The sequence below is a fragment of the Harmonia axyridis genome, chromosome 3 (genome assembly GCF_914767665.1).
Source record: "Harmonia axyridis chromosome 3, icHarAxyr1.1, whole genome shotgun sequence".
NCBI lineage: Eukaryota > Metazoa > Arthropoda > Insecta > Coleoptera > Coccinellidae > Harmonia > Harmonia axyridis.
Window position 1 is genome coordinate 49,738,193 of NC_059503.1, and position 16,416 is coordinate 49,754,608.

Consider the following 16,416-nt stretch of genomic DNA (forward strand, 5'->3'; position numbering starts at 1 on the left):
GGTGGTGTTTTACCGAATATCCAAGCCGTCCTCTTGCCAAAGAAGACAGAAAAGAAATCATAAATACAATCTGTATGTGAAACGGCCCTTTTCAGGGCCACAATATTTCCTCATTGAAAAGATTTTTTTATCATCTGATCACTTTGGGTATAATAAAATTGCGACAATTTCACGGTCCTACTGACATTCGTAAGTAGGGTAAATGCTCTGATTTTCGACCAAATTAACAAAAACATCGATTTCGGGTACGACTTTTTCACACATAAACTAATCATAAACTAATTTTAAAGGTGTTGATGTTCATCGATTCTTTGGCTAGTTTTAAATAATTTGTCATATAATTTCAAACGTTCTCTTCGCATTCAACCTTCGAAATGTGAAAACAGAGAAAATCTGAATAACATTCGGGTCACGACCATGCCGCAGAGTTCTCGACCATTTTTTTGTTTGTTTTCGACCACTAATAATAGTGGCTGCTCACTTCTCGTCTTCACTTAAAAATTTTATATTTATATCAATCAGATGGATTTCAGATGAGGTAATTGAGTAAGAAACACTGGGAACGTAAAAAAATTATTCTGCAAAAGTTTTCATTTTCTATAAGTATTTCAAAATAGGAACTCATATTAAATAATATTATTTGGTTATTTTGTTCTTAATATCTTTTCAGAAACTAATGAGTATATAAAACACCGACCACAAGTGGTCGAGAATTAAGTATAGTATATCCAAAGTCACTTGGAGGAAGCCAGAATATTTCAATTATATGTTCAAGGGTTGTCCAAGTTTCCAGAAATTCCTTTGGGGCCAGTGAATTTATTGCCTAACAATACTTTCGAATAAACCCCCGGTATTTAGCGGATCGCGGTTTCCATTTCAAAGAGACATCTGGCCGAGCGTTTTTATGGACTAGTTCAAGTGGCTTTGTATATACTATACAATCAAATTGGTTCTCGACCGAGAATAAATGAAAGGTAGAATAAGTATGTTTCAACGTTAATTCAGTGGTCGCAAACTAATATTCAAAAAAAAAACGAACATGATCCAACAGAAATATATCGGTTGAAATAAACAATTATTGAAATTACATATTGGTTGTCGACCACTTTGGTCGAGAAATAAAAGGTAAAAATTTTCCAATACCAGTTCGCGACTGTCGAATAATATACATTTTCCCACAACTGCTATGAAAAGTAGCGTATTCTTCATAGCTTACTCAATTTCAAAACTATGTATTGCTCATACTGTGGGAAATATTATTTCTCACAGCACTTTGCCCACACCTCGCTTGGTAGACCAATGTAATTGGGCTTTTGAGTCGTTTCTATGGAAACGCAATAAATTCGCGCATACTGTCAACGAAGGCCATTTTAATTTGAATCAAGTCCATTACTTGAATTATTGAAATTTGTGCAGTTGTAGGAAAAGTACAGTGTGCAACATGTGGAGAAAGTCCTTTTCTCGCTCGTGTGAACTCGCGAGAAAAGTTGGACTTTCCCCACTTGTTGCACAATATACTATTTCAGCGCGAAAACTTTGACCTATACCCCTACTATGCAAACTATCTTGAAAGGGTAGCAATGGTCGAGAAAACACGTACGGCGGAAATATTTTACACTACAAGATATATTTTATTATTATTTTATCTCAAATCACGGAATGGTCGAGTCGAGAGACACTGACGGTCGGCTAACCAGTGCATTTACCCTATATACAGTGGCTTAGGTAGCTATTAGACCCGGGTCGATCGCAACCCACCGACGAGATAATCGGGTCGAAAGACATAATAATAATACAGTGGGAGATCAGGTAAGAAATTTACGAAATCGGTTGTTCTGAATAATGGTCTATTTTCGAATAAAAATGAACAAATTTGTAAAACAGTCCCCCACTATGAACAGTAGGAAAGGACTTATTCTAGTTAACTAGACCTTCAAACTTCGATTTATCGAATCGAATAAATTATCGTATAATTCGATAATTATCGTACCGGTGGCAACGATGGATTTCGGAGTTACTTTCGAGCTACAATTTATTTATTTTGTATTATTCAATAGTTATGTCAACTAATGGGGCTATGTTAATTGGTGCTTTCATCTTTTGAAAATGAAATAAAACAAAAGTAAAAGATAATGAAATCAAACTCAATAAAAAATAACTATACTACGAGGTTGCAACAGGTAAGTCGAGTCCGATTGTTCATTAAATTAGTGGAGAAATGGTGGACTGTATAAGCGACAGCGAAACATATGAAAATGATACTAAAGTCTAAAATTGTGGTTAACATTATAACTTACCTGATGGGCGTCAGGTTAGAAAACATAGCCTCTCCACAGGGCCCTTGGTGCGGGATATACAGGGTGTTTCCTAAACATACGGCAAAAATTCAGGGGGTTGTTCCTTGGACTATTTTAAGCATGTTTTGTCCTTGGATGATTTTTGAAAAACCTCTTTGTTTCGAAGATACAGGGCGAACAACATTTTTCATATTTTTAAAATTAATAATAGTTCAATAATTAATAATAATTTGGATTGGAAGAGGTGGACCTCATTTATGGCCTGCTCGTTACCCGGACTTAAACCCCTTAGATTATTTCCTATGGGGCCATCTAAAATCATTAGTTTATACCACTCCAGTAGAAAATGTGGAAGACTTGCGAAATCGGATCATTGCTGGGTGTAACTTAATAAGAAATGATCCTGGTGTTTTTGAAAGGGTTCGACAGTCAATGAGGAGAAGATTGGATGCTTGTATGCTGGCTAGAGGTGGTCATTTTCAACAGTTTTTGTAGGTTGAGTTGAATTTTCATGTAATTTTTCATAATAAAATGTTATTATCTGAAATTTTGTTTCCCCTATATCTTCGAAACAAATAGGTTTTTCAAAAATCATCAAAGGACAAAATATTCTTAGAATAGTCCAAGGAACAACCCCCTGAATTTTTGCCGCATGTTTAGGAAACACCCTGTATTTCAGCTCCAACTTTCGGTTTTCAAGGGCGGTGTAGAAAAGCTCTAACATAATGCGTTCGAGCGAATATAAAATCGACGAATAATGCGGGAGTTTCCGAATGAAGCCACCAATTGTTCCCTTGTTCACTCGCGAACTTACCATCTTTCGCTATACCTCGAACTCACACAAACAGGTAGGAATGCTACACCTATCAATAACGCTCCCGTGGTTTGAAAAATGCTAGGGTTCGTGTTGTAGTAAGGAAAATGTATCGACGAAAAGCTGCAAAAATTCTACTTGCTGAAGAATCCGACAATCCGACAAGTTCGACAATCTAGGAATAAAAGTCGTAACTTAACAACATGAACACCTAATTGAAAATGCGTAAAGTGAATGATATCTTACCTACAAAAGGAAATTTTTTTATGGTTAATTGGGATCCGGGAATTGAAAGCACGCGGGATGATTTTATATCATCCCGATATGAAAAATTCAACGAGGTAGAGAATGATGAAAATGTTTCACGATTGATGAATTATGTAGAACCACACTCGAATCGTTTCGCCAACGATGTGATCTTCAGAAACGTTAGGCTACTAACTATATATAGCAAAACATGTCCCTGGGGAGGGGGGCTCAAACTACCTCCACTACCTACCACATTATAGGTTAATCGTAACACCTACCAATCACAGTATATCGTTATAATCTACTTATAACTAAACTACAATTTGTCACTAAGAACCGTAAACTTCAGCGGATTGTTAATTTTCCCTTTGAACATACGTTCCATTGTGGCCAAAAACACTTTTCATTAGAATACTTGAACAGTTTTAACGATCTATCACACCAATAATCAAGTTTTGATAATACTGACGACAGTTGAGTCATTAATTAAATTATCGCCGATTTCAACGGATAATGTTCGACTGTGAATTTGAATCCACGTCACCAGAACTTCGAGTAGCTATCCGAAAAGCGTACGAAGCTTTTATAAACTGGTGTGCGAGTGAAGATGAAATAAGTCCAGTGCATTATGCTAAATAGCGAGCATAGATACTTGAAAAGGCAGAATGTTGGATACAAAGCGAATAAGTCAAGTGTTCCTTCCGGAGCAATAAAAATTTCTGAACGATGCTCCTGTAGAATGTCTCCCTAGTGAGGTAACTTCTGAATTCCTTCAGTGCATATTAAAACAGGTTGCTTTGATTATTGCCATCTCCTGAGTTGGCGCAGGTGCGATGAACTTCTGAAATTGAGAATGAATGTGATATGGAAACGTTAGAAAATCGAATCATAATAACTTATTCTCGCGCAAATCTTTCAATTACATAAGCAGAGTGGATCAAAATAGCGAAACAATACTGTGACACGCGCAACAAAAACCGCGACTGTAAAAAGGGTTATTCTTACAAATGAGGGGTTTGGCAAAGTTACACGACAGCCTTTAGAGCAGGGGGGTGAAACCGCTAGTGCTAACACTGGCAACGGATGTGACGTCACAGTCACTCAGCATTACACGGTATACGTATCACGATGTAAAAATTTTATTCTCATAACAAGCCAATCAGCGTTCGAGGTTTCCAATAAATAGGTATTTGATTGAACAGCCAACAATTAATTGTGTTTGTAATGCATGTATGGTAGCAATGAACAGATCAAGTAGTTTTTATTGTCGCTTATTACAAGTTCTGTTTTAGGTTTCAGGTAATCCATGAGAAACTAAATTTAGAACATAATTAGACTGGGTTTTTCCTCATATCGTATTTCAATGTACTAATATATCTGAAAGCCCTCTTACTTGCGATTATAATATTCCTTCAAAATCAACTGGATTTAAGTTAAATTCTGTTCCTCGGCCTTTACTGAAATATCAAATTAATTATCATCATCCCTATGATTCCAGAACTTCCCCAAATGTTTCTTGTATGGAAAATATTAATGATTTTAACAATAACCATATCCGTGATCCAGAACTATCATATATATATATATATATATATATATATATATATATATATATATATATTCTCCTTTCTTCCACCTTATAGGGTTGGTATATATATATATATATATATATATATATATATATATATACCAACCCTATAAGGTGGAAGAAAGGAGAATATATATATATATATATATATATATATATTCTCCTTTCTTCCACCTTATAGGGTTGGTATATATATATATATATATATATATATATATATATATATATATATATATATATATATATATATATATATATATATATATATATATATATATATATATATATATATATATATATATATATATTCTCCTTTCTTCCACCTTATAGGGTTGGTATATATATATATATATATATATATATATATATATATATATATATATATATATATATATATATATATATATATATATATATATATATATATATATATATATATATATATATATATATATATATATATATACAGAATGATTTCTAAGGGAATCGACCAAGTTTTACACCAAAAAAATACTCTGTTTTCTTTGCCGAGCTTTCGGATTTTATTCAATCCATCCTCAGGGCTTCTACAAGATATTAACAAAAATTATCAGTTACAATAAAAAGAAAAAATAAACATAAAACTGTCACAATGGTACATACAGTCATCGATAAAACTTGATTAAAATGAAAAACAAAAACAATTGAAAACATACTCACTGAAATCGAGGTTAAGGTGTCAACAAATATAAACTAATCATTAAGTAATTCATAAATCTAACAAAAATAAAAATATTTCAGGAATCTCAAAGTGACAACTGGGTATCTTATGTCGATAAAGGTCAATATTTTAATGTGGAATATAGAATGAAATAAGATGGTGGTATTTGCACATGCGTTTAAATCATTCAATTTAGACAGAAGATAAAAATCAATGAGACAAGGCATCAAACAATGGGTGCAAGAGAGATGGTGGGTTTTGTTCACAAATTTTATTATTCATCAATAGGTCCATCATAGATATTTTTCTCTCGGTTTGGGTATGTTAACAAATATGTGTAGATATTACTAAGATTTTGCGTGTCAGATTTACTGTTAATTGCTTCTTCTTCCTCATTGATATGGATCATCTCTAATATAATTCTCTTATTGTAATTCCGTTCTTTATCAATTATCTCTACATTGTCAAAAAGAAATTTATGATTTTGTTCTAATGAGTGCTTTGTTAGGGCACACCTTTTGTTCTTTTTATTTATGTCGCTCTTGTGAAGTGATATTCGATTTTTCAACAATTGAGATGTCTGACCTACATAACCACGCGAACAATCTTCACACTGTATTCTATAAATTACATTTGAATGCAACATAGTTGGAATGGTATCTTTCAGCCTACTATACAGTCTCTTAACAGTTTTGTAATTATATACTGCTATTTTCACATCTTCTCTACTCAAACATTTTTTTATTTTACAAGTTAAACCTTTAATATTAACAATACTACCAAACTTAATTTCAACTCCATCTGTGTCCGTAGATCTAAGTACCTGGGGAGGGCGGTCGTTGTCGTCTATATGGTTGACATTCGCTGACGAATAGAGTAGCTTGGAAATCATTTTTCTTGGGTACCCATTTTCAACAAAAATATTAAAAAGTTTGTCAATGGAGCGTTTCAAAAATCTGGGATGGCATATTTTGTTCACCCTATTTTTCATTTCTTTAATACAATTTATTTTTATTTGTACAGGGTGGTCAGATTTGAAATGTATTAATTTATCTGAAGCAGTTTGCTTTCTATGCCAGTCAAGATGTACAGTATTATCAATTCTGTAGAGTCTCGTATCTAAAAAACTAACAGAATTATTTTCGTCCTCAAACTCTATTGTAAACTGTATATGCGGATTGTAACTATTGAACTGTTCCAATATAATTTCAACGTCTTGTTTGTGTAAGGCTACAATAAGATCATCAACAAATTTTTTGATGAAGGCGATTTTGTGTCTCAACTTTGGAACACACATATCTAATGCATGATCCATGACATACTGAGCCAATATTGGGCTGATTTTCGAGCCCATGGCGCATCCAAATATTTGAATATAAAACTGATTGTCAAATGAGAAATAATTGTTCCGAAGTATGAACCTGATAATTTCAAAAAATAGATCTTTAGGAATGTCACAGTTTCTAGAAATACTACCCCATCTCTGATTAAGGACATCTACTACAACTTCCTCACATAGGTTGCCAAACAGGTTGACAACATCTAAAGAAATGAGGACATAATCCTCCTCTAACCTGAAATTATTGACAAATGTAGCAAATTCGAATGTATCTTTTATAAACCACCATCTTATTTCATTCTATATTCCACATTAAAATATTGACCCTTATCGACATAAGATACCCAGTTGTCACTTTGAGATTCCTGAAATATTTTTATTTTTGTTAGATTTATGAATTACTTAATGATTAGTTTATATTTGTTGACACCTTAACCTCGATTTCAGTGAGTATGTTTTCAATTGTTTTTGTTTTTCATTTTAATCAAGTTTTATCGATGACTGTATGTACCATTGTGACAGTTTTATGTTTATTTTTTCTTTTTATTGTAACTGATAATTTTTGTTAATATCTTGTAGAAGCCCTGAGGATGGATTGAATAAAATCCGAAAGCTCGGCAAAGAAAACAGAGTATTTTTTTGGTGTAAAACTTGGTCGATTCCCTTAGAAATCATTCTGTATAAATCACGACCATTACTGCATCTAAGTTATATATATATATATATATATATATATATATATATATATATATAATATATATATATATATATATATATATATATATATATATATATATATAAATCATAAGGATAAGGACAGTCCCTCTCAGAGAAATACCAACCGTAGACACGTGTTTCGGGCTTTCGGCCCTCATCAGTACGGTGAACAAGTGTTAGGATGTGCAACACTTGAAAGAAACAACAAACAAACAGAGTCAACAACAGAAGCCAGCAATCCATTTGTGGTTTCAGCAGGAAGACCCAATGTGTTTTCGGGCAACAACCGACATCACCACGCGGAAAGCTATAGCTAACTGCTAATAATAGCTAAAATGACTCATCTGATAGTTTACAATATGAAATATTAATTAAAATTGAGCCTTCAATTTCTCGTCATTTTACCTGAAATGACGAGAATAGTATGTTATGGAAAGAAAATAAATATGTATTGTCTTCTAGATGTTCATCAACACGTTTATGGGCTGGAGGTGCATCATATCAAATATTCAATATGAAAGTTAATTTTTATGAATTTCAGATATCAAATGGATTGATAACTGTTAGAATATTAAGCTAGAGCACACATGTACCTAAGTTGATACTTTGAGGTCCTAAAATAGATTTGTAGAGAAAATAATTATACATCTTCAGAAGTAAATGAAGATAACAATAAAGGTCATCATCAAAAGTTTGTTATATGTACAATTTGGCGATATGAAGAAGAGAAAACGGATTCAAAATTGAAAAAATTTATGGCGCTTGAAATATGACGATTGAATTAATTTGAATGAAAAATAATCAGAAACGTTATCGGAGCATATTTGTTTGCACACTGCAGAGACAGTCACTGTACTTCTATGGGTTGATGTAATAACTGTGACGATACTGTACAAAAATATGATCAGTGGAGCAATTGATAATTAAATATGTCATATAGATATTGCTTCATGTTATGGAATTTCATTATTAATGAATCGTCTGATATCCACTAACAATGTACTTTTCAATGAGTGCTTCGAATGATGAGTCATCTTGGGGGATCGTTATATCCTTATAACGATTCCTTCAGATTCGAACAGAATTCTAGTTTGCTAGTTTTATAAATCTAGAATCGACCACAAATCTGATGAAATTAATATTTAATCGATAAATAGGTACATACAGATTACATGACTTACCTATTCACCTTCAATAGCGTCATCGAATGATTCATACAGTTTTATTAAAATAACCTATGTATTATTTTCCGAACACTCCGTAGAATGAAGAATTATTATATTCACATAACGACGCACCTAAAACTCACTTATCAGCTCAACGCACATAATTGAAATGAACCGTTTTCTGCTGCAAAATATTTGGTGAATGGTTACATCTGGTCTAATACTCTAGTGGGTTTTACGATTGTTGTTATTCACTTCTTTGAAAATGCCGCTCGCCTTTTCTGGGAAGAAATGTTTTCAAAAATAACCTTTTTTTATGACCTTTCCCTCTGGATATTAGGGGTAAATATACCTCCTGTAGGTATATCTTTCCTAACGAACTTCCGTGCTTTTCGTGTTTGATAAAAAAAAATTTTATTTATATCACAAAAATTTGCTCAAGATTATCATCATAATTATAAGCTTGCGAAATGAAAAAAAAAGGAATTTTTATGTTGCAGATTTGTCTGTTTTTCTCGAACGATAACACAAAATAGTTCATAACGCGAAATAATACATATATGTAAATGAACTGATATGATAGACCGAAAAAAAATCGAAAACATTTTTCGACGACAACGTTTACTCATACCTGTAATGTGAGAAAGAAAGGTTCGATAACGAAGTTCGAAGCAAACATTACTCAAAATAATAGCAATTTTTTGATTACCGATTCGATCATCAACCCTTATACAGGGTGTTCCTAAATTGGAGGTACCGCAATCGCTTTGTTTTCAAGATACAGGGTGTTCCTTGTAATTCTACATATAGAATATATCTCGTCTATGGTGTAGTATTTGCGCGATATCGTAAAACTCAATTCAATGCTTACATTTATAGGTTTCCTTCAAATAGTGAATTTAGCAAAATGTGGTGTCACGCGTTAAGATTGTTTTCATTTTGAAATATGATAAGTCATTTATATTCCTCTGAGGGGACGCCGACGAAAGCGGGTAGATAAAGGAAAATAATAAATTTCGGACATAGACGTGCTCGCAGTGCAATAAAAGTAATCATCTTGAAAGCGATAATAAACTGAAATTCTATATTTTGTAAATCTTGGGGGGGGGGGAGTAATTACCCCGAGTATCCTCTCATTTCTACGCCCTTGGCCCTCTGGTTATTACTCGAACAAAAGGATTTGTAGGTCCTGTCTTTCAGAAGGCAAATTCGTTATTAATGAGCAGATATTTTGAATAGATAAAGTTGGTAGCTTCTCAGAATCGAAGATACCCATATAAAAGTGAAATCAACCTTTCCTATGTATATAATAAAACATGTCTGAAATCCTTTGAATGCAATAATAAACGCTACCTATACAATAGCTAAATGACCATCTTTTTCTTTGAAAGTTGACATTAACAATATTACAAATAGTTCCCATAGAATTTCCGAGAAAAGGTCCTTTTTCACATAATCGAAAATCAGGGGTAGGAATATTAATAATGACTCAGATGTTCATTTTAGGTATAAGGACTGGAATTTTATTCCCTACGCCTCTACTTTAATTTCTCCGATTTCCTACTAATGTCTAATTGTGAGACTTTTCTCCCTAATATTAATACTGTTTGACAATCGGTTTTTAATTTATACCAACTTTGATACGAATCGTTTCAGAGAACGGTGTACGGAAGTATCATTATTATTTATCTATTGAGTAGGGGAGAACGGGGGAATTTCGCGCACCTAACGGAAAAGGTTTCAAAAATGTTTCCTATGTAAATGCAAACTTTCACAATTTAACTTCGAAATTTTGCATTTATTTGACGAATCGCTTTGAGAATATATTAAAAATCTGAAATAATAATGTCATTGCGCGAAATTCCCCATGTGCTGGGATAATATCGCGCATGGGATGGGGTAATTCTGCGCAAGTATATATTGAATGAAGCGGGTACTGTTCCAGCATTATTATGCTCCCAAATTCAATAATTTAAAAGTCATTCGAGATTTTATCAATCAATGTTATCTATTTATTTATACGTAGGGTTAATTCCATCTAATGTGTTTTTAGGGTGCGTTTCAAATAAATATTCTATAGCATAGAAATTAAACTATGTAATTTTTTCACAAGTGACAGGTGTATTCATTATTGAAAGTAGTGCAATATAATTTCACGAACTGAATCTGAGAATCTCCGCTATTCAATTAATGAAATTTTGGATCTTGTCGAACATTCAATTAAAAATATCCACATTCAACTCCGATGAGGGAGAAGATATTTTGGAAGTATGTCGCAAACTTTCTAAGTTTTGGAACAGTTAAAGCATCTAGAAATTCTGAAAAGGATATATTTGAAGTTCTAGATAACCAGATAAATGTGCGTATCAAAAAAAAATTGTTGACGACGACGTTTACTCATATTTGTAATGTGAGAAAAAGTTCGATAATGAAGTTTGAAGCAAAAATTAAAATAGAATTTTTCTAATTCGATTGTTCATACCATTCGATTGTTCCTAAATTGGAGGTGCGAAGAAAAATGATAAATTCCCTGAATAATTTTAAGGAGCAAATGTACTATACATGGGCCCGCAAATGCTATGTTTTCTGGATACAGGGTACCTACGTTTCTTGTAGTCCTACTTTTTTGTGATGCATATAACATTTTATCGAATCTCTTATTGATCCTCTCTACAGATTGGATAAATAAATACCAAAAATTATAATTAATTATTTATCACTGGATCCTATAATAATTTGAATTTTCCTTGGGATTTCTGAAAATTTGTTTGACAAGAAACCGTTAAGTGTAGTTCTGGACCAGAGATTCTTTTCACATTTTTCTAAACAACCAGTGGTTCATCCAAAAGGTCTGGTGAAAAGAAGCGGGCACTCTTCCAGAAAAAATATCACAAAAACTTTAAATTGGAATATCTATGCCAAATTCAAGTTAAATATCTTGTGGGGAGAAGGTGCACCCTCGTTAAGCTAGCAGAAAGACTTTCGAATTTTTGATTTTTATTTTGATTTTGTTGGCTTATTTATTATTACCTTATTCAAAAATTTTTTTTTCTTGAATTGTCGGAGAAATCGCGGGTTCTGCGAGCTTTACGGTTGAGCTAGCGGAACCCAATCGTAACTATACTCCTCAGAATAATTTAAATAACATAATAATTTTAGGCTCTATTCAAACTAATTTATCACCCTATTCCGGCGTTTTGATAAGTAAATACACCTTTGACGACTTGGTATAATCGTTTTGGTGTTTCGCCTCCTGTCAGATTGTGATTATTTCCATAGTAACGTACTTGGACGTTCGCCCAAAAAAAAAAAAAGTCAAGCTCACTGAAATGTCATTGAATTTTTTAAAAGGCAGCGCTTTGGTTATAGGTCCATTAATAAATAAGAAATTGAAATTATTTTTCGTGATATAATCATAACGAATACCAGAGTGTAGACTATATATTTCGATTATGCGGACCTTTTCATCTCGTCGTATTTCGGGAAACACCACACGAGTTGCACTCTCGTGTCTCAGTGTTTAATCGAATATTATATATGCTCTTATGACATAATAACTGATCATTCAATGAATATTAAGTGAATATTCAATGATTATTTAGTTAATACTTATTCGAATATTCCAGATTCCACTCAAAAAACCTAGCCACCTATGACTGGAACTTTGTTGATATCTTTAAATAAATAAATATATTTCCGGTGGTTTAAAAAATAATGAGCATTTCACAATTGAAAAAAGATGGAATTGTCATAAATAATATTTTGCTATTAAAGTCATCTAGACTTTCTTCCTCCAATCCATGTTTGAATGCCATTAAAACTGGCACAGAATCTCCATCAATATCACGATATTCCAACATAGCCACCATGCCATCAATTTCCATAGCAGAAAAATATGCATAATTATTCAACAGATTTATTGAATGAACAGGTAATACTGAACACAGTTTACTGTTATCTGATGGATAAATGTAAAAATGTTCGTTATTCTTGGAAAGTCGAGAGTACCCTGGTTTTACCGAAAAAATGGTTACTTATATTTTTATAATCAAATTGTCGTTTGGAAAATCCAGCAATTAGTTCTATTCCATGACAACGTACAAAATACAATAGATCTTTAAGTAGACGCAGTAAAACCTGCGCTGGGACACTACAATCTACATAGACCCATTACAGGTATACAGGTATATGAACCCATTATAGCTATACAGGTATATATTTTTTATTTTCCATTATCTTTCTTACTTTCGTAGAATTTATTTCATTGAAAAAACCAAAGAACCCATATCATACTCATCTTTCCGAATGTATTTTCTATCCGTAGAATCTTATGTTATTATTATTAGAACTCTTTATTGCTAAACTCATATGTTAGAATTCATATTCGATTTGCATTTTTCACGTACTGGCGGTATGAGATTAGGGGAGAGTGGGGCTGGAAGTTCCCGGGGTAAGGTGTTCCGATGGTAATAACTTTTTAACAAAAAGAGATATCAAGAAAATGTAAATTAGGCTATTTTGTGAACCACTGGAAGTTTAAAAAAAATAAAAAGAAACTCTTGTTCAGTACTACACTTTGGTTTGTTATAGTTTTGTCGTATTTGCAATCGATTTCGAGAAAAAAATTCAAACAGCTCTCTATAGCAATTCTCAGGAAAATCCAAATGATTATAAAGATCCAGTTAGGTAGCTGTGATGAATAAATTAATTATAAGTTTTGATACTTATTTACCAACTGTGTAGCGAAGATTAATAAAGATTCGATAAACTGGTTAAGCATCACAAAAAGTAGCACTACAAGAAACACCCTGTATCTCGAAACCAAAGCGTTTGCGGGCTCATGTTTAAGTGCCTTGATACAAAGGGCGGTAAGGCATGCAAAGCTTCGAAAACTAAATGAGATTAAAAACATCTGTTCCGCTGAAAACACTTAGCCTTTGTCAGTAACTAGTTTCGAACGCAGAATCGTAGGAAATTTCCATATGTTAAATGTGTAAACAACTTCCACGTAATTCGAAGTGTTGTTTTTCGTCTTTGTGAAATACATTACATCCCTGATTCAGTTAGGGTAATAGGCAATACCAGTGCCGTATCTAGGGCGTGGCAAAGGTGCACTTGTCACGGGCGCAAGGTCTGCAGGGGCGCCCAAAAATATCAAGAGAAAAAATAATTGGAGCACACATAATAATTCGAAAGATCACAACTCGGTTTTCAAGTATACGCCTCGCAACGAGCAATGACGAGGAATCTGGAAACCAAGGACGGAGATCTTTCTTTTTCTTGGGGGGGGGGGATTCTCGAACAAAATTTTTTTTTACAACAACGTTTACTCATATCTGTAATGTGGGAAAAAAGTTTGATAACGAAGTTGAATCTTAATTACTCAATATTTTTTTTTATTACCAATTCGATTGTTCTCACCTTATACTGGGTTTTCCTAAAAAGGATTTACGAAGGAAAATATTCCTTAGGATAATTTTAAGAAAAAAAAGTCCTGTAAACATGAGACCGCAAACGCTTTGTTTTCGAGATACAGGGTGTTTCTTGTATAGTCATAATTTTTAGTGATGCTTATATTTATTAGTTTATCGAATCTTTATTAATCTTCGCTACAGAATTTGTTGATAAGTACCAGAAGTTATAATCAATTTATTCATCACAGCTTACTAACTGGATTTTTATAATAATTTGGATTTTCCTGAGGATTACCAGAGAGCTGTTTGAATTTTTTTTTCGAAATCGACAGCAGAAACGACAAAACTATAACAAAACAAAAAGTGTTGTACAAGACAAGAGTTTCTTTCCACATTTTTCTATAGAACCAGTGCTTCACCAAAAAATAGTTCTGGGGGAAAGAAGCAGGTACCCTTCCACAAAAAATATCACACTGCAGATTTGCATACAAAATAAGCATATCACAAGCTGAAAACTTTAAATCGGAAGATCTATGCCAATTAAAATTGAATATCTTGTGAAGGATAGGTGATATGAGAAAAAAACTTGAACTTTAACACCGGCATCTCAAAAACAAAGCGTTTGCGTAATCGTGTTAGGACTTTTTTTCCTAAAAGGATCCGAGAAATCTGTCATTTTCATTTGTACCTCCAATTTAGGAACACCGTTCAGATATAATCAATTCAAAACTGATATATTCACAAAAAAAATTGCAATTTGAATGATCCACAATAAATTATATAACACAGCCCAGACAATTTTCAGATGGGAATTACTCAGTTCAGTTCTTTGACAACTACAGTATTGTGACGAAAATTATACAAAAAACTGAAAACAACGGGTAGGTAAGTGTATACCGATGACGAATGCAAAAATCACAGGTAACAAAAAAGGGGCGATGCCGAGAAAACGGATAGATGAAGGAAAATAATAAACCTCGGACAAAGACGAGCTGAAATGCAATTAATGTACTCATTTTGAAAGCGATAATAAACTCATAAACGGTAAAGGGGTCCGATTTTTTACTGACGTGTCGATTTCAAAGGAAAGAAAAATGATTATTATTATTGGTTCATTTGATGGAGAAATTTTCGTTATTCGTATTCGCGATATTTCTAGAATTTTATATTTTGAAAATCTTGGGGTGGGGTAATCACACCCAGTACCTCCCCATTTCTACGCTCTTGGATTGAAAAAAATGTTGACGAAAAAATGGAATACTTACACTTTGAATTAATTAACCTTTGTTTTAGAGTCTAAATCAGACTCCTCCATCAGACAAACTCTTAAAATGTTCAGAATTTGTCAACACAGAGAGACATATTGGTCTATCTCATTATAAAATTTTTCACTGTCAATTCATTTTTCAGTAAATTCATCAAATATGTACGATCTACTCCTATTATAGGGAATAAATATCACTATTCTTTACCTCTATAAAGCGGTTTAGGTCTATATCATCTTGTAGGGGAGAGTTGGATAATACCGCGGGGTTGATAATTCCGCGCTTCAGTATTATTCAAAAACTATTCACTTTTTCTTTGATGTAGTGTGTATACATCAAAGCTGGACATGCCTACATCCTTCTCCGCGCAATGCCATCACGGTCCCTGAAACGACGAAAATAGCACGCCCTGTAGAAGTTTTTTTCGTCACTCCTTATAATTTTTCGCGTACTTTCAGTAAGAGGTAAGTAATACTGTATTTATATTGTAATACTTTGATACTATAAATTTCTAATGCTTGTACACTGTAGAATTATTGACCGAATACTTTTTTACGTACTATAATATTTCCCATAAAATTTTGAGCTTAAAAAATAAAATTATCAAGTTTGATTATTCCGCGCCGGGGCGCGATATTATCAATCCGTAAAATATGAAGTCTGTACTTGAGGCTATTCGAAACGGAAATAAAATAAAGACATCTGCTAGAAACTTCAGACGAAAATTTACTTAGACTTCATGTTATAAAAAAATATTTACGTTTTGTTGTCATATAGACTTTAAGTTTCCATCAATACTTATTGCGTGATATTTTATATACTGATTTAATTTTGAGAAGAAGATTCGGCTCTCCCTATCTTCACGCA

At 33.0% G+C, this 16,416-nt stretch overlaps 1 protein-coding gene across 1 annotated transcript; it reads right to left on the bottom strand.

The window, feature by feature from the left end:
- Nucleotides 1-5,409: 5,409 nt before the first annotated feature.
- LOC123675067 lies at nt 5,410-7,253 on the bottom strand. Its single transcript, XM_045610310.1, has 2 exons — nt 5,648-7,253; nt 5,410-5,514 (listed from the first exon to the last, which is right to left on the bottom strand). Exon 1 carries the CDS (start codon nt 7,000-7,002, stop codon nt 5,923-5,925), a length of 1,080 nt encoding a protein of 359 aa, XP_045466266.1. The 5' UTR covers nt 7,003-7,253; the 3' UTR covers nt 5,410-5,514; nt 5,648-5,922.
- Nucleotides 7,254-16,416: the final 9,163 nt, after the last annotated feature.